Here is a 27,353-nt window from a genome sequence, read left to right as displayed (position 1 = left end):
TCTGTTAAGTTTAAGTTTTTACATGTTAAGTTAAGTTTTTACAACGTGATAAAAGCTATTACGTAGGCGATGGATTAAATTAATATTAAATATTATTATGACGCACTATCATAATAAAATAGTTTTGGTTGGCAAACAGTTTGTAACGTGTGTTTACTACCTTTATTTTTTCAATGATACTCTAATTTGAAAATATCGATATAAAAGTTCATCAAAGTCGCAGTCATCGATACAACATATGCTCATCTATATCAAATTTGTTTGAATTTTGATTTACTGGAAATAATGTGATCAACTTCTGATTTAGTGGTAATTTGTATTTAATATGGATTTGAAAAAGAAAGGAAAGCAAAGCACTGTGGGTTAAATCAAAATTTTCAAATTAGCAGTGTTTTAAAACTTTGTGTATTATTTTAGCTTAAACAGGCTGATTCGACACTGAGTAACCGATTATGTGGTATAGACGCTGCTTCAAAACCAAAGCGTCGCATTAGCTTCAGTGGAAGGAAATCTGTTCGGTAAATATTGAACAAAAAATGTTTTGGTTCAAAAATTAAATTGATTCATATCTAGGGAATTCCACGCTGAGGAAAAGCCAAAAAGTTGGAACAATTCCTATGAAATTTCTGACAACAATTCATTGGAAAATGTGTCAATAGACAATACGAAAGAAGTTCTTATACCTATTCTAAAATACCCCAATCTATTAGGTTGTAAGGAGAATATTAGTATCCAGGCTAATGGGACGAAGTTTGAAGACAGATACCCACAGAATGAAAATCAAAAAAAGTTTGCTCTGTCTCTATTCCAAACTGAAACAAGAGCCTTCAACAGACAGCCAAGAGATTTTACGAGTGATGCTTCTAAGGAAAACACTAGACACCTCAATGAAACAATTTTATGTGATGAAAAGTATAAGGTATGTTTTTAAAGGCAAAAGTGTTAAAGGCTGAGTTTAATATTTAGCACGTTCATTCCGTTTATTGTGCCTAAATGCGTGGATCTCTACCATAGAATGAAAAAAATTTTCGAGAAATTAGATAGTTTTCAATGAAATTAATATTAATATATACAATAAACAAATTATATATACAGTGGGTCACACACATAAGTGGATAAAGACTGAATCATTATTTCAGCATATATAAAGCTGCTACATAATCAGATATGCATATGACAAACAATTTTATTAAACATTGATATATGTAAAAAAGTGATAAGTAATAAGCAAAAGTTAATGTCATCAAACAATCTGACAACAAAAGAGCAGACTTTCTGTAAACCGTTAATTTCTCCCCGAAATATTTCCGATAGTCGGTACAAGCTATCAAGAGTTGATATTTTAAATCAACATCCAAGTGTTGTTCAAAAAGAGAAGACCAAGGACGCAAAAAACCAAACTGGTGTTTGGTGGGTGGGAATGTGGAGAAGTTTCTAGTGTCATCCGCGATATTCATAAGCTGGACGTATGATGGATATCAATGGGTATGTCTGAGACAAATCTGGAAAGATGGGACTTTAAATTCTACAGTATTACAATAATTAATTGCTATTAGGGTTTCATCGATTTTTACCTTTAACTGTAGTTTGACCTATGAGGTAAATAGGGCCGCCGTGCGTTCAGTGGGGGGGGATAGTTGGTCACTTTGGAGCACAAGCAAAACAATGGTTAGTATAAGAAATCTCTATTGTGGTTGAGGAGGCTTCGAGATGTAGAAATTGAAAAGGGAGGGTAAAACGACATTACCTGCGATATTCTGAGTTTAATACTCCTCTGTTTCTATTTTTGATCGCGAAATGGTACTGACGGGTTTCGACCACACAGGTAGTTCAGTCGCGGCGGAACGGTCGATTGGTGTTTATCATCTTGTTGTTGTTCTTGTAACTGTACCTTTGCCCTGTCAGTGTAGCGTAATCACCGGTCGTCTTCGTCTAGCTTATCTAACGGTAGGCCCAGGAAAGTAGCTGTTTCGACGGGTTGCGTCCAGAGGGAGAGGGGTGTTAGATGAGTATGTTTGATGGGGCATGTGAAGAGGTGGTTAGTGTCGTGCGGGGTGCCTTCACATGCTGGACATATGTTTAGTATGTCGGGGTCGATTCTGGATAGGTAAGAGTTTAACCTGCTACAATATTCAGAACGTAATTGTGCCAAGGTTACGCGGGACTCTCGGGGAAGTTGGAGCTCTTCGGCTCCGATAACGGAATTCGGGGGTCGGGTGCTTAAGAAGGTGGTGAGAGTCTCCCAATGAATGTTCATGGACTGTCTGTACACTGTCCGATCCAGTAACTGTCTGTTTGTTTTGTCTGAGATCTCGTCCGCTTAGTTGAGGAAATGCCTCCTGATGTGCCTGGGAGGTGGCTCAGGCTCGAGCAGGTGTGTGCATGGGTGAGGCCTGCGGTAACACCCTAGCAGAAACTGCTTACTGAGCAATTTGTTATGCTCCTTAATAGGCAGCATAAGGGTCTCATCGTGTAGGTGTTGTATCGGTGGCATCATAAGACATCTTTTCGCTGTCCTTAATGCAGTGTTTTGGCAGGTCTGAAGCTTCTTCCACTGCGAATTACTGGTTCCAGGCAACCAGACAGACCCAGCATAGTTTAGAACCGGTCGGCCTATTGCTTTAAAAGTCGACAGCAACATTTCCTTGTCTTTGCCCCAAGTGCTGCCGGTGAGCGACTTGAGAACCTTGTTGCGATTCTGTACTTTAGTTGCAATAGCGGTTGTATGCGCTGAGAAGGAGAGCAAGCTGTCAAAGGTAATTCCCAATATTTCTGGGTTGTTAACCGTCGGAATTTGTGTATCATCGACTTTCACCTTTAGTTGAAATTAGATGGTTTTAAATTTTGTCTTTCCTTTGTCCAGGTGGTGAAAAAGGTCGCCGCGGATTTAGTGGGGGAGAGTTGTTAATTCCTCGCAGTGAAGAAGCGAGAAAGGCTGGGGAGGTAGTCCCCTCTGGTGGCTGGGGGAGTTCCGAGATATAGAAGTTGAAAAGCAAGGGTGAAAGGACACCACCCTGCGGTACACCTTGCTTTATTTTCCTCTGTTTAGATGTTTGGTCTCGGAATATCACTGACGAATGACGACCACTCAGGTAGTTCGCGGTCCACCTCGTCAGCCCTGGCGGGAGTGTCGACTGTAAAATGTCGTCTAGTAGCGTGGCGTGGCTGACTGTATCGAAAGCCTTTTCTAGATCCAACGCTACTAGGACAATCCTCTCGCAGGGGCGGTTTTGGTTGAGGCCCCGGTTTACCTGGGTGTTAATGAGGGTGAGTGCCGTGGTGGTGCTGTGCACTCTTCGGAAACCATGCTGGTGTGAGGCTGGGGTCAGGTGTTTCGTAAAGAGTGGTAGTTGAAGGGCTGCAAGAGTCTTCACTACTGGGGAAAGGAGAGTTATCGGGCGATAAGACTCGCCTTGGTTGGCGGGTTTCCTAGGCTTCAGTAGTGGGACCACTATCCCCCATTTCCACTTATCAGGAATGACGAGAGTGGCCATGGACAAATTGAAGACCTTGGTGAGATATTTAACTTCCAATGGGCCCAGATTTTTCAACATCAGCATGTTTAGTCCGTCAGGGCCAATGGCTTTGGATGGTTTCATGTGTTTGATGGCCCCCTGAACCTCGTCGCTGGAGAAAGCAAGTGGCGCACTGTTGTATGCCAGTTTGTGCAGCCGTCTGGTGGCACTACGTTGGGATTTGTCGGGCGGAGGATGTAGAAGAAATTGCCGGCTAAAATAGCACGCGCATCTCTTCGGGTCCGACGAAGCACGACCGTTGAAGGTGATATCCACCTTGTCATTGTGCTTCGTCAGGTTCGACAGGGACCTTACGGTGGACCAGAGCTTGCTCACACCAGAGGTGAAGTGGCGCGGCCGCCCACCATCATCAGGCCAACAACTACAGCGGATTGCAGCAGGCCCAACGTAGGCAACCTCACGCGTCCCTCACCCCCGAGTTACTACGACCTTACCAAGAAGCATCAAACTGCTTCAATTCAGCTGCAACGGACTCAGGAGCAAGGTCGACGAGATAGTTAACTTCATGAGCCCATACAGTACCACAATAGTTGCGGTCCAGGAAACTAAGCTGCACGCTAGGCCCTCTCTGATCACCAGAGATGGCTATAACGTGCACAGACATGATCGCGAGCGAGACAATGCGTTTATAGTCCACCACACAGTGCAGTATCGACTCATTGATGAAGGCATCGACCGCAGGGACAGCACCTTAGAATGTCAAGGCATAGCTGTCCGGACAGGCGATTTCGTGCTCGAAATATACGAGTAATGTTTACATACCCCCTGTCACCTGCTGCGCGGCAGGATATCACCCTGATATAGGTGCGCTCATCAGGGGTGAAAATCGATTGGTTGTAGGTGACGTCAATGCGCATCACGATCTTTGGCATTCAAGCCTGCCAAACGATCGTAGGGGATAGCAATTGGCAGAGCAAATAGACAGTACTGAATGCACTGTGAACGACGACGCCCCACCAGGGTAGTGGGCAATTGCAGCAGCTCGCCTGACCTAACAATAGCTATCGCGGCCCTGATAAATAGCATAACGTGGCGACTTATGCAATCGCTTCCATCAGACCACTTGCCCATTATCGTCTCGATTGAGAGACCTGCCGACTTTGTTTCCGCAAACTACCGGTCCTATTTTAACTTTAAAAAAGCTAATTGGGCCGGCTTCACGAAATTCATTGAAGATTCCTTCGCCGCTCTTCCCATCACCACCGATGTGCGCGCAGGCGAAAGCGCATTCCGCAAGGTGCTCACAGCTGCTGCGGCTCGCTTCATTCCTGCGGCTCGCTTCATTCCTGCTGGAAGGTTCAAGGACATTCGTCCTCATTTCCCAGCCGAAGCAGCCACCTTGGCAAACGAGCGTGACCACCTACGCCAGGTCGATCCCGGGGAGTTCCGCATAATGGATCTCAATTTGGAGATCCGGCAACTGGTAGATCAACATAAGCGGACTAAATGGGTTGAGCACTTGAAGAAGACCACACCTCTGGGGTGAGTAAGCTCTGGTCCACCGTTAGGTCCCCGTCGAACCCAACGAAGTACAATGAAAATGTGGCTATCACCTTCAACGGATGCACTTCGTCGGACCCGAAGAGATGCGCGAGCTACTTTAGCCGACTTTTTTTTCGGTTCTACGTTACCGAAACGACCCGGATTTATATCCGGCCAAGGACTGTTACTCCAGCAGCATTCCCCGTATGTGAATATGGGGAATGTTTATGCTGCTACAACAACAACAACAACTGCATCCTCCGGCCGATAGAACTAAGCGTCGTGCTACTAGAGGACTGTCCTAGTATCGTTGGACCTGAAGAAGACTTTCGATACAGTCAGCCATTCCATGCTACTAGATGATATTTACCAGTCGACACTTCCGCCAGGGCTGAAGAGGTGGCCCACAAACTACCTGAGCGGTCGTCACTCGTCAGCTATTCTTCGAGATTAAACATCAAAGCAGAGGAAGATTAAGCAAGGTGTACCGATTGGTGGTGTCCTTTCTCCCTTGTTTTTCAACTTCCACATCTCGAAGCTCCCCCAACCACCAGAGGGAGTCTCCCTGGTCTCATACGCTGTGGCGTCGGGCAATGACATCGATGGCCTGTGTTCCAAAGTGAACAACTACCTCACCGACCTTTCTCGCATTTTCACTGCGAGGAATCTCCAACTTTCCCTCACTAAGTCCACGGCGACCCTCTTTAGCACCTGGACAAAGGTTGACCGTAATGTAAAATTCGACGACACACCAATTCCCACGGTAAACAACCCCAAAATTTTGGGTGTAACCTTCGACAGATTGCTCTCCTTTTCAGCGCACACAACCGCAATTGCCACTAAAGTCCAAAATCGCAACAGAGTCTTCAAATCGCTTGCCGGCAGCACTTGGAGCAAAGACAAAGAACTGTTGCTACCGACATTTAAGGCAATTGGTCGGCCCGTTCTGAACTATGCTGGGCCCGTATGGTCGCCTGAAACTAGTAACAGCTACAGACATGCCAAAATACTGCCATTCGGACAGCGACCGGTTGCCTCCTGATGTGCCCTGTTCAACACCTTAACAACGAGGAACTAATGCTCCCAGTAATGGAGCATAACAAACTGCTCAGCAAGCAATTCCTGCTAGGATGTTACCACAGGTTTCACCCATGCAGACACCTGCTTGAGCCTGAGCCGCCTCCCAGGCACGTCACGAAGGAGGCACCTCTTAAACTACGCCGACGAAATCCAAGGCAAAACTGACCGAAATTTACTGGACCAGACAGTGTTTAGACAGTCAAGAAACGGCATTCACCGGAAGACCGTCACCACCTTCTTAAGCTCCCGTCCTGTGAATGCCGTAATCGGAGTCCAACCACCACCTATTGCAAATGAAGAGTTCCAGCTTCCCCGTGAGACACGTGTAACACTGGCACAATTACGTTCTGGATACTGTAGCAGGTTAAACTCCTACATATCCAGAATTGACCCCGAAATACTAAACATATGTCCAGCATGTGAAGGCACCCCGCACGACACTAATCACCTTTTCACATGCCCTATTAAACCCACTCATCTACTACCCCTCTCCCTCTGGACGCAACCTGTCGAAACAGCTCGTTTCCTGGGCCTACCGTTAGATAAACTAGACGAAGACGACTGGTAATCTACACTACACTGACCGGGTTAAGTACACCGCTACAACAACAACAACAACAATGAGGAAGCGATACTGGTGACATTTAAGGCAACTGGACCGCCGATTCTAAACTATGCAGCGCCCATCTGGTTGCTTGGAACTGAAACTAGTGGATGAAGGTTAATGCCCCCTATTAGGAAGCCCAATCTCAAATATTCCCAGAGAGTTGTTTTCTCGGAGATTTATTTAATTTCGTTCGGTTGGGGCTAATGTTCGAATAACTTTAGTAATAATAATAGTAATTTTGTTTGCCTAAGTCGGTATATGTTGCTGGGTGGGACATGTAGGTGGCAATTGTATCTGCAAGTGTGTTACCCTGAATGCTGGAGTGCCCAGATATCCACGCGATTATAGCGGTTGTTTCGGCGGTGAAAAAAGGAGACCGTACGCAACAACTTCCTGATTTTCCTTTATCATAACGTAGTGATTAAGGAATCCGCTCGACCCTAATTGCTAGCCGTTAAATTTATCGTCTGCAATTGTTTCAGAGAATTTGGCTCTCTGTTATTTTTCCGTAAAGAAGCTAGATTTTTAATGAAAGATTTTTTGCCAACTGCTTAGGGTAAGTGTTGAGTGTATCGCAGAGTGTGTGGTGTGAACGGCAGTTCCGCAAATAAGACGCAGACATGAGGTGGCATATTGGAAGTATCTGCCAATAAGAGAATTTAGGCTTAGAGTAAGTTTTGGATAAATCTTGAATATTTTGTCATCCTTTTTTTATGTACGTGAAATATTTTGGTTTTACTAGAACAAATTGAAGGTCCTGAAGACAGAGACCAAGTAGATCAAAGGTATATTAGCAATCCAGTGATCGAGCTCAAAGGAATTATAGAGTGACGTTTTATTTTATATTTGACAATACATACGACGAGAATAAATTCTCAGTTTCGTGGCAAATTTCGCTTGTTAGCAATGGAGTGGGGAGCTAAGGAAAATCGCATTGCGGCGATTGCATTACATAAGTGTGGTAAAAGTGCAAGTGAAATTTTCGAATTGCTTGAAAAACTTAGTATTTCGAGAATATTTGTGAACATCTGAAATGACGGACATAAAAAGAAGTGAACGTGCTCGCGTGGTTGAAACCAGTGCAGCCATAAAAGCTGTTCGAGAAAGAATTTGTAGAAATCCCCTTGAAGCCATGAAAATATTCTTTTCCCAAATGAGAAAATGTCTACGAAAAAGGGGTTAAGACCGGGGCAAAAGTGTATCACGAGGATGTCTTAGAAGGCGTGGTGAAACAGTAGAGCAGTACTTTCTTCAATGGAGAGCGTTGGGTCTTCCAGCCAGATTCCGCTTCAGCTCGTAAGGAAAAAACCACCCAGCAGTGGCTAAAAAACAGTATTTCTGGGTTCATAGCCTTAGAGGATTGGCCGTTTAAAATTCCAGATCTGAATCCATTGGAATACAGTTTGGCCTGTCGAAGACCTTACAGAAATTTGGAGAGTCTCAAACAATCTTTGGTTCGAGCAACGACGTCAATATCCATGGAAACCCTGGGTGCTGCAATAGCTAATGGCCTAATCGCTTGAAGGCTTGTGTAAAAGCAAATGGTGATGATATCGAATGAAAATTTAACTTTTTGCTTTGATATCTACATTATTAAATAAAACTAGCTTCATTAATCTCATATCTATAACAGACTTAATTTGTAACAGAACTCAGAGGGGACCATTGAAATCACTCCAGCCTGCCTCAGGATGGGCTCCATGGAATGGCGCGATAACCGCTTACGCGATTTTGCCCGAATTTAACAAAGCGCGCTAGTCGTTTCTTTCTCGTGCTAACTCGCGCCAGTTGGACACACCAAATGATGCCAAGTCCTTCTCCACCTGATCCTTCAAACGCAGATGAGACCTTCCTCTTCCTCTGCTACCAGCAGCTGGTATCGTATCGATTACTTTTAGAGCCAGAGCGTTTGTATCCATTCGGACGACATCACCCAGCAACGTAGCCGCTGGATCTTTATTCACTGCGCTATGTCTATGTTGTCGTCAAGCTCATACAGCTCATCGTTGCATCGCCTACGATTGTTGTTGTAGCAGCATAAACATTCCCCATACTTACATACGGGGAATGCTGCTGGAGTGACAGTCCTTGGCCGGATATAAATCCGGGTCGTTTCGGTAACGTAGAACCGACTGTCGTGGAAACGGTTCTTGTTGTAGCAGAATAAACATTCCCCATACTTACATACGGTGAATGCTGCTGGAGTGACAGAAAACGCGGCGGTCTTAAAACCTTCTGTAAGCCACCGAACTTTCTGGTAGAATTTTCGTGTGTTGTTCCTATTGGTCAGCATCTCAAGCTCCTCGCACTCACGTATTTCGGACTCTCGTTTTTTCTGTCTGATAATACGTCTCTCTTCCTTTTTTAGCTCCCGGTAGTGATCCCACATGACTCGTGAAGCGCCCGATCGCGTATTAGATCGGGTATTAGAGCCTGCATAATCCAAGCCTATTTTGCGACTATGCAAAAAAACTAGTGTGCGTCTAGCCTTACTATATAATTTCCTTTGCTAAAATAATGTAAGATGCTAATTTCCTAATGCGTTTGTTATATTTTAAAGGATGTAATTGAGAGGAGAGAAGGAATAACAAATGACACATACTACGGAAATAGATTAAGTTTATTACAATGCACAGATATGGATATTACAAAACATGGAGAACATTCTACTGAAAATGCTACAAATCACAAAATTGTGAATATGGAAAATTTAAATAAGGGTCCAATCCAAGCAATTACTCAAAGCTTTAGCAAGGAGTTAGAGGAAACACTGTTGCAGTCGATGGACTGTGATTGTGATTTGAAGACTATTTTGGAAAGTGAAAAAATTAAAAGAGCGGAAGGATCAACGTCTTTTAATATTGACGTTCCCATGGATATTTCTATGCAACTCAATGAATCGTTCAAGTGTGCAGGATTATTTCAATGCACGTCAAGGTCTAAATGTGAGTATAAATAATTTGAAAAATATTAATACATAGGAAACTGGGATCGTATTCATTATGAGTTTTTACAAAAAAAAAATGTTTATCTATTGTAATTATTTTAAGAATTTAGAAGTTGCGCTATGAAATAGTGACTATTTTGCAAATTGTTATTTTTTTGTTAAAAAAAAATTATTTTATGCATTTAAAAACCATTTTTTAATCGTTTGTCTCTCAGAAAAATAAGTTCTTGAGTTTTGTTGCCCAATCGAAAACTCATAAACTTGCACCGAGCTTCTAATAAGTGTGATGTGATATATATTTTTCGCAATACCCTCGTAAACATGAGTATTCAAAAATTATAACACACATCTACACTCAGACACAATTAAGTCCATTGTACTGCACTCGGATTCCCTTTTAATTTTCTTTAAATCTACTCGTACTCCGAAGAAATCTGAGTAGATCTTGTGGTGCCAAGGAGACAAGGTGGTCGCTTCTTAACACATCAGTGCCAAAGACTTCAAGCCTAATTCGAGCGAAGACGGGGCAGACGCACAGAAAGTGGTCCGCCGTCTCATTCTCCTCTCCACATGCTGGGCAGAGTGCACTGACTGAGATGCCCACCTTATCCATGTGCTTTGCCCATAGAAAGTAGCCCGTCATCCGTCCAACCAGCCTCTTACAGCCCCCTCTGCTTAGTGACCTGGGACTCATGGTAACATCACGTTATTATGTCTACCGACATAGTTCAGCCTGGATTAACAGGACTCGACTACCCTTGAAGTGGTTGAGGAGCTGTTTACGGCTATGAGCGCAGCTTTACTGTTTTCCACAACAAAGTTCATCGCATCCTGAACAGCATACACAGGTGAAGGTTAGAGTGCCCTTTAAATTTCAAGTTCAATATTTTTTTAAGTATACCTTCTTAAAATTTTCGTAATAACACTATATAGTCTATATTAGCTCCATTTAAACTTGTCCATACAAGTTGCATGTGTACTGTGCTGTGACTTGTCACTACATGTCTTATCTGTTAAATTAATGCAAGATTTTAGCGGACTTATCACGGCTGTAAAAGAACAAAAACTGCGCTGTGTCCAGGGACATAGAAAATTATATCCCATGATTCGTCATCAGTTATGACTCTTTTAAGCAAATCTGGATCATCATTGACGTCATTCAACAATTCCTGAGCGATGCTTATGTAAAAATTCAGCAATTTTGGAACGAACTTCGCTGCCACACGCTTCATGCCTAAAATTTTCGAAAAGATTTTATGCCAAGAGCCAACCGATATGGCAACATCCTCAGCTACTTCTCTAATTGTGATTCGACGATCCATAACAATTTCTCCACTTTCTCAACATTTTCATTGGTTGTTGATGTGCTGGGCGTCATTCACATCTTCTCGACTCAGAATTCTTTTTGACTCAGAATACTCTCACCGAATGCCACTTCAACATTTCAAGTGTTTTTGAGCACTTAATTCCATTTTGTACACAAATTTGTACAAAATCAGAACATCGCCGAAAACGCAATACACTTGTCTTATATATCCCTCTTACAAACAAACTAAACATGCAATGTTGCTACAACCGTGAACATATCTTCGAGATAAGTGTACCAACATAAAAAATTACACTAATTGAAAGTCGAATGTACGTAGCCCACGAAAGTTGAAACCTTCACTTTATTTATTGAAAACACTCGTACAGGGTCCGGCACTCGAATGGTAACCAATTAAAAAGGACATAAATTTAGTTTGGAAAATTACTTAATTCAAATCAAAGTAAAAAATTTGTGAAAATAACACAAAAGTAAGAATTAATTTACTTTTGCTCTATATGACCATCTTTTACCTTGACTATGGCTTTGCGACGGTCCAGAAACGAATCGCAAGTTGCCCGAATGTAACGAACAATCGCTGGTTGCGATTTTCAAGCCAAATATAATGCAATCACACTATTACGATTCGTCAAAATGCTTCCGCGTGCTCGTAAACAATACTCTGGACTGTCATTTAGCCAACTAACAGACAGCTGATGTCCGTGCATCAGCTGCGCGAGCAGTCTGAAGTTGGTTACACTTCGAGTGCCGAACCCGGTATGTACGGTTTATGTGGTTTAATAAAAAAAGGGATTAATAAGAAAACTGTATTTAAATGTATTATTTCATTTTAAAGCGTAAATCCAAAGGAATTAGAAATCATAAGCTTATTTGTTTACAATTTTTTACATAATACCCTGGAACTACTCGAATTCAAAAATCAAATCTACTGCCCTCAACTTATTCTACTTCGCTCAAAACAGAGGACGATAAAGCAAGGTGTACCGAAGGGTGGTGTTCTTTCACCCTTGCTTTTCAACTTCTACATCTCGAAGCTCCCCCAACCATAAGAGGGAGTCTCAATTTTCCATTTTTAGTTCTGATTAAAAATTTTTAAATTTTGATGAAAACGTATCGATAAATCTTGTTTGAAACTTTGGTTTACTATATATGATGTTTATTGTAGAATGAACTATATTTTTATAAAAAAAATTTCAAAAACAAAAGAAGCGTAGTCAAAATTGATAAAAATATATTGCATTTATTATTTGGTCCATGGGTGTGTATATTTATGAGCGATAAGAATGTACTGTCATTTTCGAGTACATACAGCTATGGACATAGAAATCGCCCACTTCCTCTCAAAGACATAAAATGATGATTATTTTCACTGGATGACCTAGTAAAACAGTTCTTTTTGCAAAAAGCTATTCTTCTATTCTAATCTGTTTATTACTTACTTACCTGCTAAGTATTTTGTTGAGTATTATTTATTTTTAAAAACTACTTCACACCGGTGAGAGAAACTTTCTACTAACTTTAGCATCTCTCCGCGCTTTCTGCACTCCTTGCCATAATTCATTGGCATTTTAAATTTTTTTTGCTCAACCTTAAGTTTAATATCGTTTCATAGATTTTCAATGAGGTTAAGGTCGGGGCTTTGTACTGGCCAATCAAGAACTTCAATTTTTTCTTTGGAAATCCAATTGTTCACTACTTTTGCTGAATGCTTGGGGTCGTTATCATGCATACTTCATCGCATTTTCGAGAATATCAAGATAAGCAAACTTGTCCATATTTCCAATTATTCTCACGATTGCTTTTCGCACAAGTCTGTTTGATATATTCAAGTTTTACTTCTTATTTATTTTCAGTGTTATTGCTCGAGTCGACTTAAAAGGGGCACGCTTACGGTGACCTCGTCGTGTTGAATTGTAGTCCTTCGCGCAGGCGTCTGTTCTAATACATTTGATGATTTTGTATACCATTTTACCATTGTTTCTGCAATTTTTTGTTTTGTCCTTTTTTGTAAAGATCGTACAAAAATTTCAAAGTAAATAATTGTGTTTGTAATTACAACAAACAAGAATTTACCGAAAAAAATTAATCATTTTAACTAATGACGCAATAATATTCATTTCGAGTGAAACATTGCAAAAAGGAACATAGAAAAGTTAACGGGCTTACTGTCCGATATTAGAGAAAAGTGATTTACCACATAACATTGGAAAAAATATGTACGAATATCAGATAAACTTCTAAGAAAAAGCGATTCGTATAGAGTACACTACTTATATAGGGTCCGCCAATTAACTTTACGGAATTAAAAATGCTATAAAAAAGAAACTACTCAATATTTTTTCAAACTTTTTTTTTTATTTTGAAGTATAATCCTTCCGGTTAATGATGGAACACAACTTCATTCATATGGCTGCCTCGGCTAGCCATGCACCATCCCATACGATCGGTCCAATTTTTCAACACATTTTCTATTGTATGCGGCTGTATTTCAGCTATGACATCGCGTATGTTGGTCTTCAGTGCATCAATTGTTGCTGGTTTGTTGGCATAACACTGGTCTTTAACGGCACCCCAAAGATGATAATCCAACGGGGTCAAATCGCAGCTCCGAGGCGGCCAAACGCAAAGTAACACACATACTGCTTTTCTTCTTCCCATTGCCGTACGTAATTTTCGTACACATTCTGTAATAAGTGTACGAAAATTTCCCAGCGTTCTTTGAGCGTATACACAACCATTTTCGTTCAGCGGAAGAATAAAACTAATTTTCTGTCAAATCAGATGACAGCTAAGTGTTACCATTCTTCAATTAATACCTAGTTCAAATCCGTAACGATAGATGGCGGGCCCTGTATAACGGCGCTATTTCTCTGTACATAATTGTACTACTTAGCCCTGCCATAAATTCTGTTACAAGTTAAGTCCGTTATAGATATAAAGGGTGTTTTTTTAGAGGTTAGGTTTTCAAGATGAAATAAAACGTATATAATTTAATGTTATGGCCAAGAATTTAGCTTTATTATAAAGATAAGGGTTTGCCATTATGTTTTAAAAATGATTTCGGACAAGTGGCCGCCGCGGCTGGCTCGAATAAATTCCAGCCGAGAGGCCCAATTTTCGACCACTTTTTGCAGCAATTTCGGGCCGTATGTCAGCAATAACGCGCCGAATATTCTCTTCCAAGACGTCAATCGTCTCGGGCTTATCTGCGTAGACAAGCGACTTCACATAGCCCCACAAGAAATAGTCCAAAGGTCGTCCAATTCAGGCACGAAAAAGTCATTAATCATGGCTCTATAGCGCTCTCCATTGACTGTAACATTATGGCCGGCTTCATTTTTAAAGAAATATGGACCAATGATTCGCTCTGCCCATAGAGCACACCAAACAGTGACTTTTTGAGGATGTAACGGCGTCTCAGCAATGGCTTGTGGATTATGTTCACTCCAAATGCGACAATTTTGCTTATTGACATACCCATTCAACCAAAAGTGAGCTTCATCGCTGAACAAAATTTTCTTGTGAAAATCGGGATCGGTGGCCATCTCGTTTTGGGCCCAAATTTGCACGATTTGCAAACGTTGTTCAGGTGTAAGTCTATTCATTATGAAATGACAAACCAAACTGAGCATAAATCAAGTGACAGTTGTCAAAAATACCATCTACGAAAAAAGTAGTGCCAACTTGAAAACCTAACCTCTAAAAAAAACACCCATTAGTAGAAGTCCGTTATATAGATATTATGGTACTTTTTTTAATGAAGTTAGTTTTATTAATTATTATTTTAATTTTCATTCGAAATTGTCACCATTTGCTTTTACTCACGCCTTCAAATGATTAGACCATTCAGCTATTTGCAGCACATGTTCTCAAATTCTGGCATCAAACTGTAGCCCAATGGATTCAGATCTGGACTTCTAGGCGGCCAATCTTCTGCGGCTATGAATCCAGGAATATTGTTTTTGGTTTGTGTTTGACTGGGACGGAATCTTGCTGGAAGATCCAACGCTCTCCATTGAAGAGATTACTGCTCAAATGTTTCACCACGCCTTCTAAGACATCCTCCTGATACGTTTTTGCTCCGGTCTTAACCCCTTTTTCGCAAAAATGAAGAATTGTAACACTTTTAAAAAACATTCCCTACCAAACCATTACGGAGGCTGGAGGGTGGCCACGCTGAACCATTGGAACAACATTTTTTAATAAAAACTTCTTCAACAGTGAACATTTTCTCATTTGGAAAAATAATATTATCATGGCCGTTGACCGCGTGCCCCCGTCGAAGTTGCTTGCATCTGTCGAGTCTAATTTTCTTAAAGCGCGTTGTCAAAAGATGACCAGTTGAGCCATGGAAGTCTTTCATTCAGAGATCATCTCTAATTTCCTTTTCTGTCTATCACTTCAGAAGTTTAGGAAAAACGACAAACAAAAACGGTAAACAAACATTCTCGCATTAATAAGTTTTTTTTAGTAATTCGTAAATTTCACTTGAACTTTCACCACACTTACGTAATGCAATCACTGCAATGCGATTTTCCTTAGCTACTCACTCCATTGTTAATAAGAGAAATTTGCCACGAAACTGAGTATAATTTATGAGTAGACACTGCATACGAACAAAAGCAAAAATAACGGAACTTTTTTCTGCGAATTTGTTCTCGCCGTATGCGTTGTAAAATTTGATAATTTATGGCAAGACTAAGTACGAGGGCATATATGGGAATATTTATAACCAAACACTTACGAGTACTAGAAAAGTAGTATGACCTTATGTCATTTCGTGAAAAATTAAAAAGTAAAACTCGTAAAAAAAATTGTTTTTCATCGAAAATAACAATTGCAAAATAATCATTATTTCAGAGCGAAAAAATAAGTAGCTAATAACAGACTCTGTAACAACAAAAAATTAACAGAAGTCTTTCTTGGAGTTTTTTTTTTATTTTAGTATTTTTGCTATTTCCTTACTGCGAAACAAGTTTCAATATTTTAGTTTCAGTTTTGTTTTCAATATTTTTCGAGGCAAAATGTATCCAAAAGGTATGTGGCACATTTGCAGTATTTACCAAATAAACCATGCAAATTTCGTTTCTTTATAACAAGTTATATATGTATGTATATTACAGAAGATTTAAGCAAAGAAGTTAATGAAATGAAGAAAGGGTTAGAGAAAGAGTGTGTGCTTTGTTCAATTGATAAGAACGCCACAAACGGGAGAAAAACAAAGCGTGCTTCGTTGTAGTGTGGACTGGCATAATTTTATGTCTTTCAAAAAGTTGAAACTGCAAAAGAGGTTTTTAATTTCCGAAGTTGATAGAATTAGTATCCTATTCGCATTTTTAGCTCGAATGCTTCTTTAAAAAAAAAAAATGTAAAAAGTACAAAAAATGCAGAACAAAACCGGGGTGTATTGTAAATTCCGCAGCTCGGGGGTAGCCCTTGCTTCTTCGCCAACTATACGACGGGGGTCCAATAAGTACCCGTGTTAGAAATGAAGACACCATTTTTTCAAAATTTTTAATTTTATTTTTCAACATAGTAACTTTTTAGAAAGAAAAACTTCTCCCATTTTTTAGCACCTCCTAAAAATTGGATTTTTCGAACTCTCCAAAATATGCATCTGCCTCGGCGATGAGTTCCTCGTTGAACTACATTTTTTGCCGCGAGTCAGGATAAATTTGGGGGTGCGGCAGCAATTCATGCGTTTCGGCGCGACAACTTCAGCGCCTCCTTTTTCGCCTCCTTCAATCTTTTGTCTAATAACTCACTGTAGTATTGTCCAGTGATCGTTCTTCTTTTTTCTAAAAAATCCATCCCAAGAAATTGTCGCCATAGATGGGGCTGTATCGGCTTCTTTAGAGCAGATCCACCGGCTGGAATCTACTGTTTTGATTGTTGCTTAGTTTCTGGTGTGTAATGATGAGTCCAGGTTTCATCAACGGTGAACAAATTTTTTCGAATCTCTCTTAAATTGCCGACAACTTTTTCATCTCCAACTTATGTAAAAGATTATTTGCTGTCCCGGTCGACACACCTATGGCCTCTGTTACTTCGCACACTTTCGTTCGTCGATCAACGAGAATCATGTTAACTTTTTGAATGATTTCCTCATTAACCACGTCTGCCGGGCGTCCTGGTCGCTCCTCATCAAAAACGGATGCTCGCCTAGATTTAAATTCGTTGAACCAATATCTAACTGTCTTCATATTTGGCGAAGCATCCCCATAGACCCATCCAATAACAAAAAGCGAATTACTGAACGATACTGCTCTTTGTCCATCTTAGCGAAAATAACGAAACACGTTTTACTCGAATAGCTGCCAAATCCAAACTAACCTACCAATCAGTCTGAAGTTTGTTTTGCCGTCCTTTGATAGATGGCATCACACGATGCTAACACCAACTACCCTCAGGAACGCCCTCTATCATCAAACACGGGTACTTACCATACTAAACCGCGCTTGTAAATTATAAAACTGCTCACCGTTGGATAAAAAGCGGCATTTTATATTAAATATTATACTTCAGAATATACTTTTTCTTATATAGAATTTACGCCTTCTCAATTTGAATTTACATTTCTCTGTACCCACTATATAAGTATATTCTCAATAAAATGTTATACTTCTCATTTTGAACTTGCATTTCTTAATTTCAATTTACGCATTCTCATTTCAAATTCACTTTTTCAATATAACTTTAAATTTTTTTACTATGAACTTGAAAAGGTAAGGTGTTAATTTCAAGAAAGGAGTAAACAAAAAAATTTTCAAAAATTATTGTCTCATGTATTTCTTACAATTTAAATCGAAGATTTTCATATTTTTCCAAAATAATAAAAAAATTATGTTTAAACTTTGTTTACATCTTGCAAACTACCTTGTGTTCTTAATCCAAAACCATTATTAGGCGATATCTCGAAAACTATATGGCAGAAAAATTCATGTAGATTTTTAGACTCGGCAACAGATTTTACATAGGAATTGGATGGTCTGGTTGTTAGGTAAAAAAAATCATTAATTATTTGTAAATTTGTGTTTTCGGCCTTCGATAATGGAAAATAAGTTTTTTATTATCTATTTTCAGCGATCATTTGTAACTCAAACGAAGAACTTAAAAACACTCCAGAAACCGCGTCATCCGGACATGGGCAATACAAAAACAACACAAATACCCCAAAAGTAGTTGTCTTGCGAAAACTTTGTACACCAACTAAAAATATTATGAATGATGTAATACCAAAACAGACGAAAAATCAGTCCGCGTGTGAAGAACCGGTAGCTACACCGAAATCCCATGGTCACGGTTTAAATGTTTATTCTCTTTCAAATATTGGATTTAATGTCGATTTTTATAGTTCTCAGTGCATTTTATCTCCCAGTGTTAGTTGCGATTCGCCTTTATTTCCTCCAACTAAGAGTAAGAACCTCAACTTTCGACAATTGAATGCTGAAATCGGAAATGGAAAAAGAGTCGTGTTTCCTAATAAAAATGTAAAAGATCGAGATGTAACATTTTCTGAATCTAACATTAATACAAGTCCTAATGCTCCTAATAATGAAAGCCAAAGAGGAAAGAAAACGCAACTATCAAAACATGGGGAAGAAGAAAATAATGGCATATCGGCCGAGTTGAAACTAAACGGAATGTGTAATATAAATACTAAAAATAATATAACATATTCTGAGTGTGAAGACATACTAACAGAGAGCACTAGTTTTCTGGTGAAGGAAAAAGTGGGTGATGAGACTATTTTAGGAAACACTTTACAACTCAGCGATGAATTCAGAAAAAACACTATCCATTTTAATTCAGAAATCGATACAACCATTTCCCCAAAAGTAACGTATGTGGGTCCACTCAGAGAAAAGACGGAAGTTGAATATGTAACTGAAGACTTAAATATTATTACGCTAGATACTCCCAAATCAACATCTTATCTCAGTTCAACAAAAACCAAGGCATTGGGTATAATTAAGCATACACCATCGCAACACTGTGATGATGAGTGCAATACTTTGAGAAGGTCGATATATATGGTCCATGACATGAGTTTGAATAATACAAATATTGAATTAATGTCGAGTGTTCCACCTCAATGTGTTAAAACAGAAGTATCTGAAATAAACGCCACTAGTTCCCGTCGAATCATGAAATTTGATATAACTCCACGAAATATATTAAAACTAGATAAAAAGCGAAAAACTATCTATTTTAATGATTATATTGAATCATTAAATGCTGACTCAGTGTCTGTATTGGATACGGAGACCTTGACATCAAAGTGTAATGATAATGCACAGGGAGATGTAGAAAGTAAATTTCATGAAGTAAACTGCACACCGATACCAGGTCGTAAAGGGCGTTTAGTGCGGCAAATAGATGTAGACATAAGCAGTGACTCGTCATTTATCTTAAACTTAAGGGAAGCAAGGGCAGCGTTGTCAAGTAACCGCAAACGTCAATTTGAAGGTACACCACATCGTTCTTTTCTAGAGTTTGTATCTTTAGAAAAACAAGTCGAGCAAGGCCAAATATGTTTGAAGGCAAATACTATAGAAGGTGGGAAAGAACCAGAAAAACTTGTTGAAGCAATTCAAAATGAAACTCAGGAGGAATATAATTGTTTGGACGGAAATGAAATGAGTTTCAGAGAAAATGAAGAAAAAATTAAGAAAAATGAAATGGAAAACGAATGCGGAGAAACACCTGAACATGAAGCGCAGGGAGTTCTTAGGAAACCGGTAGAAACTTTTTCCGAAATCAGGAGCCTTGATGTGTCGGGCTTAACGCTTATAGAAAGTGACAGAAATGAGAATTCCTTGATAAGGAGCCCTATTTTTAATTCAGGTACTAATAAGCGGCTTACTGAGAATTTAACTTCAAATTTTCCATTACCTAAAAAAAGACAAACTCTTATACTCACCGACTGTGAGATACATGAAGCTACAATATGTTCTGAAAGCATGACATTGAAAAACTTAAGTAATAACTTCAAAGGAGAAGCTGACATTATAAAGGACAAATTCCCGGAGTCATATTGCAGGGAGCCATGCGCGGAAAATCAAAATGTTATGTAAGTATGAAAATAATATAACCAATAAACTGTTTTTCAAGTTTTAAAAAACGAAATTTAAATTAGTAATACTTAATAGAATAAACTAAAATATCTTTGAATTGAATTAAGTGGCATTATCTAAAGGGCTGATCCCAAATTGCTAGCCCGTTTCATTGTTTCGGCGAGCTTTTCACGAGTTAATATTAAGAACATAGCGTTAGGATAATGGGGCCACTTTGTTTGACATCAATAATGGCTGTCTCGGCGTTATTCCAATCGTTCTATTTATTGAGTTGTTGAGAACGACTTTTATCTTGGATAGCTGTTTCTGCTAGCGTACTTACTCGACTTAGGTTTATTCTTTATATTTGCCGATTAGATTGTGAGGAGTGAAATGCAACTTTGATGTGGACTATGTTTTTATTTTCAAATGCACTACCTGTAGTGTCCTAGCGTTGCTCATTTCTCCCAGGGCTAGGTTTTTTTTTTTGAGTTCGTCGAAAAGTTTAGCTTTCAACTTTCTACGTGTTAATACGGCGTAAACAAATTTGCACACGTCCCGTATGAGTTGGCCTAACAATGAAATATGCGAATGAACTACAGAGGCGCGCCAGTTATGATGTAGATAATACAGAAGGTAACGCCTTCCGAAAGACGTTACTTTCTTCTTGGCGAATTTGACAATTGAGTGACGTCAGTACAGAAAATAAACAAACCTTTGTTCACAATTTACTTGCTGGATAATTCACTGAATGTCTCGTTGGATATTGTGATTGTCAAGTTTGTGATTTTTTAATTAAAAACAAAATAATAATAATAAATATAATTTCTTGTGTTTGACAATTTCCACTTGCTTTCGCTTAATCTTCCTCTTCTTGTATTCTACCATTCCTGCGCGCCAATCATTCGAGTCGGCGGCAGCGCTAGAGAGCGACAAAGGCGAAGCAACAACGGTGATGCATCAAGCCCTGTAGAGCGTTTATTTGTGTTGTGGTGTTCTTTGTTTTATAGTTACTCTACATGCTGGTAATATCGCAGCAAATACTTCAATAGCCGTAGCCTTTTACATTCGGACGGCAAGAACTAGCCAGCGAAGCCTATGGATCTTTACATGCAAAGAGTTTTATTAACTCTGGGGCTATAAGGCATATTGCTCGCTCAATCTTAAAAATAAATTTTGCAAGGTTCTAATTTTATTTAAGGCGTATATTCAGCTGTTGGTGTCCGGAGTGCTAAAGCATTAAATTGTGGATCTTATCAGAGTTATATTCTTGACTTTCTGCTTGTTTGGTGCATTGGTGTATGCAGCAGCTAAAACCTTTCACCTACGACTGTAGCGAGCAAAAATATGGCTCTTAACAATTATATGTAAAAAATTACACAATTTAAATGCCCACCATGAGCACGTCTACAGGTAAACTTCGCCACACAGTCGATTCATGAATGTCTAATTGTTGAGAACGTCGATATATCGATGTAGAAGGTCGTTCAGAAGCACTTTGCGCTACACGTAACGCCCAAGTTTTGTTGTGCCACACATTTTTCTATCCTCGACAGAACTAGTTTCTTTTATTTTTCCACTCATTCGGACAATTGTTTCTACCAAAAAAATAACGATTTTTTTGTTATGTTCTTAAAGATCGACCATTTTCAAATTAAGTTTCAATAATTTTAACGCCTTGCTCTATTGTGAAAAATTGTACATCTGTCTACTTGACAAATCCCATAAAAAAGGTACCGTCTGTACTAGGAGTGGGACTATTTTCGAATAATATTCGAATAAACATTATTCGAATAAAACTAATCGTTTCAAATAATTCGAATAGTTCATTATTCGAATACCTTACTATTCGAATACCTCACTATTCGAATACCTTACTATTCGAATACCTCACTCTATATTCATTTATATCAGGGAGAAAATGCTTTTAAAAATATAAAAATTACATTGGCCCTTCTCATGGTGCTAATCAGTTTTTCTCGATTTTTGAACATAGTGATTTTTTGATTTGACCGCTTCGTGGCTCAATTAGCTAATATGATACGATTTCTTTGGTATTGTTCTTGATAAAACATCGACAGGTATACATTAGGGTGGTTCGAATTCCAACAAATTTTTTAAATCAAATTCTAATAGTGCGGAAAAGTTGCTATGGAGTAACACAAGTATTTTGGTAAAAAAAAAATTGAAATCGGTCAATATCTTCTGTTCGCGCAACTCATTTAAAGTTTTGAAAATTTTGTCGAAAAATGCATATTTCCTAATTTTTTTAGAATTATGTTTTAAATGAAGTTTTACTTATTATTATGTTTAAATTTAATTATTTATAAGGATTAGTTTGTATTTAAACAGTTTATTCATGCATTCTATAAGGCTTTTCACGCTTAGCTTTCCCCAGGATCAACGACGAGGACGTGGTGAAAAATCTGATCCCACTTTTTTTTTTTTGTTTTTTTTTTATATTTTATAATTTTTTTTTGTTTTTTTTTAATAATTTATGTTTTTTTTGTATTTTTTTTATATTTTATAATTTTTTTTTGTTTTTTTTTTAATATTTTATGTGTTTTTTGTTTTTTTAAATATTTTTTTTTGTTTTTTTAATTTTTTGTTTGCTACTATCATTAAAAAAATTTATGATCGTGAAGATTTGTACAGTGAACTCTCTTTATGCGTTAATTACAAACTGGGATTTGTGATCAAATTTAGGCAAACTAGAACGAGAAAATAAAGTTGACCGTATATGACCATCCCTAATAACCACATACCTTGTTCGACGCTTCAGTGACAAGCTTAACAGTTCGCTCTACCGCTTGAGTGTGGCATGGAAAGCTTGACAAGTTCCATTGAGAGATAGATGGTTGGTTATCAATGGAAGATAACAGATCTGCATTTAAGACATTTCTTAGTACTGGAGGAGGTGATAGTATTGTAGAAGACCAGTCGATCATTTCATAGTAATTAGTGGCATTAAAGTTCAGTTTTGGCAAAATGAATGAGCGCACCGAATTCTTCGCAGTAGAAGTTGTCTCTCTGGCTTTTAAAATCCTTTGTACCCCAATCTTACGTACATTCCGATTTTCATCTGTGACCATAGATAAAAGCAAATTTTCAGGATGCGCGAAATAAGCATTGTGTTGTATCACAGGATCAACTACTCTCAGAAGATGTTCTGGTAAGTACCGAGAATTTTTAATCATAGTGAAGACATGTCTCGCACCATCTGCAATTGAATCGTTCAGTTTTATTTGAAACCACATAGGTAAATACACTTTCATTATAAATGTAACTATGTGAACTAAGTTTTCAGAAGGGTCTTCACTTGATATGTATAATCTCAACGTTCTGTTTCCTAAAGTGAGTCAACGCGCGTGGGAGAGTTTTCCTGGATCTCGCAGAGACAGATCAGATGAACAATTACCTAAATGAATAGCTTGCCCAATGTCGTAAAGATATTTTTGATCTTTACTCAAATTGTCTCTGCATGTGACTTGTACTAAATCACACTCAATTTTATTGAAATTAACAACAGGCAAGTGTTCAACACCCTGAAGTTGTTTTCCGATTGTACCTGAAAATGAATTCGGTCCACTTGTTTTTCCATCAAAATGTTGAAATACGTGTCGCAAAAGGTAATTCATTTGCATGAAGCAAGCATATATTCCACTGAATTGGTCTGTTCAAGTATAATTCAATACGCCTAATAATACCACCTCTCCAGCCTGTATTAGTTGCTGTGCCATCACAACCAACTAGGAGAAGTTCACTAAAATCAAATTCCATTTCATTTAAGTGAGATATCATACTTTCAGTGATACCTTTGCTTGTACCAGAAATAGGCGTTACATGAGTTATATATTGAGAACCAGGTTCCATTATAATAGAGACATGTTCTTCCTTGCGTGTTTTGCGATAACGCTTGGAGCCTACTTCCTCCTGGTATAAGGTCTCATCTTTTCTCCCATCAAAATAAAGGGATGTAAGGGCTTCGGACATAGTTTTAGGTTCCTGTTGCAAAGGCTTTTCTGATTTTAGATTTCTCCCTTCTGATTTTATTTTTATCTATAATAAAAGTCAAGTCTGTATCAGTAACGATTTGTAGGTCTTTCAGAACTGACGTCGCAATTGCAGCGGTTGCTCTTTCCGAAACACCAAATCGGTCACTAATTACTGCAGTTTCAGGAAGATTAATGCGCATTTGTGAGGTAGAAGGCTTTTGAAGGTATGATGTTGATGGGCTGAGAGCGAATGTTGGATCTTTGACATGTTCTTGTACTTCAGGGGAACGATTCTCAACGAACTCTTCAATGTTGTCATCCAAATCATCTGAAAAACTTTTGGCATTGTCAACAGAAGAAGTGTAAGTACTAGAGGATGTCATTTTATGTTTCGTTTTTTCATTTCTTTCAGCTCGACGAGTAAGTTTTGCAGTTTCAAGTACATCTATAGAACCAATCTTTCCGACTCTGGCAGTTCTTTGATCGAAAAGAAATTTACGTTCTATGACAGGAATTTTACGATCTTTTTCACATCCACAGTCAATAGAAATAGGGTTTGGACAAATACATAATGACAAAGGTTTACCGCAGTTACAGTCATTTAACATTTGACATTTGCATGAAGAAATGTCAAAAATTGTCTCTGCTTCGGTCTTGAATATTTCATGAGCTTTCTGAAACTTAGGATTTTCTTTATCTCTTTTGTAAGACTTTCTTTTTTTCCAATATTTTGCATGATATGCAGTGATCATTTGTTCAACCCTGGTTTGAGAAACTGTAGGGATAGATGCTGTCATATAAAGCATCTTAATTTTCTGAGCTACCGCATTCGCTATTTCTGAAAAAGCAATTTTCTGTGAAGGTAATTCTGTTGATGATGACATTACGTATCTTTGTTCAAAACAACAAAGAATAACGTCAGCATAAGAGGGCAGATTTCTTAAAGAAAAATCCTTAGGAGCGCCAAATATTGGACAAACATGATCTTTCCGAGAAATATGAAACCGGGTTTTTTTTGTTTTTTCACTCATTTTAAGCAAAAGTAAATATACTACAACTACTGCATAACAATTAAAGAAAGTGATATAGCTTGGTAATAATTCGTAAAAAGTGCCAGTAAAAGTCAATATTATTTGACTTTTGAATATCGCGTACAAGAGTCACAGTCTCACTCTTTCACCTCCACTGGATCTTAAAAAATAATTGTCTCAAACAACATAAAGTTAATTATTATGAAAAAACTAACAATCTGACAGCATAAGTAACAAAATATTAATAAAAAATAACAATTAAATCTTACTTTCAAAAAGTTCAGAAAATCCACTATTTTCGACAAAATTTTCAAAACTTTAAATGAGTTGCGCGAACAGAAGATATTAACCGATTTCAATTTTTTTTTACCAAAATACTTGTGTTACTCCATAGCAACTTTTAAGCACTATTAGAATTTGATTTGAAAAATTTGTTGGAATTCGAACCACCCTAGTATACATACTTATATGTATGTGCATAACTAAATGTGCATAAAAACATCAGAGCGTTTCTAAAAAAAATATTTGGTTTTCCCTCGTAACAATTCTTGTGTTTAGACGCCTTAATATTAATATTAGGGTGGTTTTTGAATTTGCATACATAGGTACATGCACTTGTACAGAAACCGATTAGTAGTCCGCTAATCTAAAAATATTCGAATAGTGAAGTATTCGAATAGTGAAGTATTCGAATAGTAAGGTATTCGAATAGTGAGGTATTCGAATAGTGAAGTATTCGAATAGTAAGGTATTCGAATAATGAGGTATTCGAATAGTAAGGTATTCGAATAGTAAGGTATTCGAATAGTAAGGTATTCGAATAGTGAGGTATTCGAATAGCATTATTCGAATAAACGAATAAAAAATTCGAATAAATATTATTCGAATTACGAATACCTCTCGAATAAAAGATTTTATTATTCGAATAATTTTTATTCGAATAGTCCCACCCCTAGTCTGTACGGAGATGCTGGCATTTTCCATGACAAAAATTGACGGTTCACCAAATATTTTTGTATTCATCAAGAAAAATAGGCTCAGGCGCGTTAGGGAAGATGTATTAAGTATAAAATTATTTACTATTATAATGAGATAAATAGCATACTAAAATCAAAAATTCTTATATTGTAGAAAAAAATCCTGCCAAATAAAAAATAGTCAAATTAAAATATTTCCAAAGCTTTAAGTATGCTACAAGCGGCCTCGGTAGTCCAGCGTAAGTGTACTAGCCAGCCATCCCAGAGGTTGTGGGTTCGAATCCCACGTTAAGCACGGTCCTCGCACTTTTCCAAAATTACATACGTTCCCTGTTAAAAAAAAATCCTCCAATTCCATCCCTCGACCCTAAAAAAGCTTATCCTTTCCATCCTTACTTCCGCATAATAGTCTGGGCATTATTTGCATTGCGACTGCTAAAACAAGCAAGTGGAAGCGGACGGTAATAGCGCACACACGAAATTTAGCGAAGTCCTGAACTATCTGTGCGATCCTTCTCAGTAAGAAGGCGTTGTTCCTAAGCAACGATAGGCATGGAAATATATATATTTACTTTATTAGGATTTTTTTTCGTTTTTTGCGCACATTTCATTATTTGTTATTAGCTGCACATTTTAATTAAAGTAATAATATGAAAACATGGGAACCAAAGGAAAAGAAATTAGTGTATCTATCGAAAATAAAAATAACTCATTTTTGTAATTTGACAGCTATTTTCTCATTTCGTAGCATATTTTATTGTGGCAACATCGTGACCACGAACCTTCTTACTAGACGATAGGTCTGATTATGTAAAAATTATCCAGTAATTTAATTTCCGAGAACTCTATCTCTCGAAGAGGAAAATATCAAAAAAAAGTGCATGAACGCAAAACCAGTAACAATTTGCAAGTTTTACGAACAGCTGATTAAATTGTTGGCAGAAAAAATCATAAAAATTACAAATGTTGCTACCTTGTATAAAATTAAAAAGAAAATAAAGCAAATGAAAAGCAAAATAACGAGCTTCGTAGTCATATGATTTCATTTTGTCCACAATTTGTTCCATTTCATCATCGCTGTCAGATGAAGAACATTTCATTAGCAATTGAAATTCGCAAATTTTAATTCGAAATGTCTTTTTGCTCTCTCCCCTTCCCCTACTTTGTAAGTTTTTTGGGTACATGAACACCAATACGTGATAATTTGTAACAATTGTTACAAACTATTTGCTTCATGAACAGACCTGACACATGAAAAATATGCTTTCAAATGGCCAATCAACAATACTCTATCTCAAATATTCAATTTTAGTTT

General features: G+C 38.2%; 2 protein-coding genes across 4 annotated transcripts in view; one reads left to right on the top strand and one right to left on the bottom strand.

The window, feature by feature from the left end:
• The first annotated feature begins 226 nt into the window (after window positions 1-226).
• The window catches only part of LOC128871888 (uncharacterized), a 29,651-nt gene continuing 2,524 nt past the window's right edge, over window positions 227-27,353 (top strand). Inside the window, exons 1-5 of one of the 3 annotated variants that reach the window (XM_054114039.1) lie at window positions 227-358; window positions 418-518; window positions 574-919; window positions 9,266-9,650; window positions 18,042-20,052. In XM_054114039.1, the coding sequence (XP_053970014.1) occupies window positions 326-358; window positions 418-518; window positions 574-919; window positions 9,266-9,650; window positions 18,042-20,052 (2,876 nt within the window). In that variant the 5' untranslated portion in view covers window positions 227-325. The remainder of the gene's footprint in view (window positions 359-417; window positions 519-573; window positions 920-9,265; window positions 9,651-18,041; window positions 20,053-27,353) is intronic. The other 2 variants (XM_054114041.1, XM_054114040.1) reach the window with 2 other exon arrangements.
• On the bottom strand, window positions 22,677-23,379 carry LOC128871890 (uncharacterized). Its single transcript, XM_054114042.1, has 2 exons — window positions 22,801-23,379; window positions 22,677-22,746 (listed from the first exon to the last, which is right to left on the bottom strand). Exons 1-2 carry the CDS (start codon window positions 23,308-23,310, stop codon window positions 22,738-22,740), a joined length of 519 nt encoding a protein of 172 aa, XP_053970017.1. The 5' UTR covers window positions 23,311-23,379; the 3' UTR covers window positions 22,677-22,737.

This window comes from Anastrepha ludens, chromosome 2 (assembly GCF_028408465.1).
Source record: "Anastrepha ludens isolate Willacy chromosome 2, idAnaLude1.1, whole genome shotgun sequence".
In the NCBI taxonomy this organism is placed as follows: Eukaryota; Metazoa; Arthropoda; class Insecta; order Diptera; family Tephritidae; genus Anastrepha; species Anastrepha ludens.
The sequence above is the reverse complement of the archived record's forward strand: the minus strand, read 5'-3'. Positions and strand labels throughout refer to the sequence as shown.

What these genes read in the sequence shown, in the direction of transcription:
- LOC128871890 (XM_054114042.1), bottom strand. Translation starts at nt 23,310, where the DNA reads ATGAAAGTGTATTTACCTATGTGGTTTCAAATAAAACTGAACGATTCA.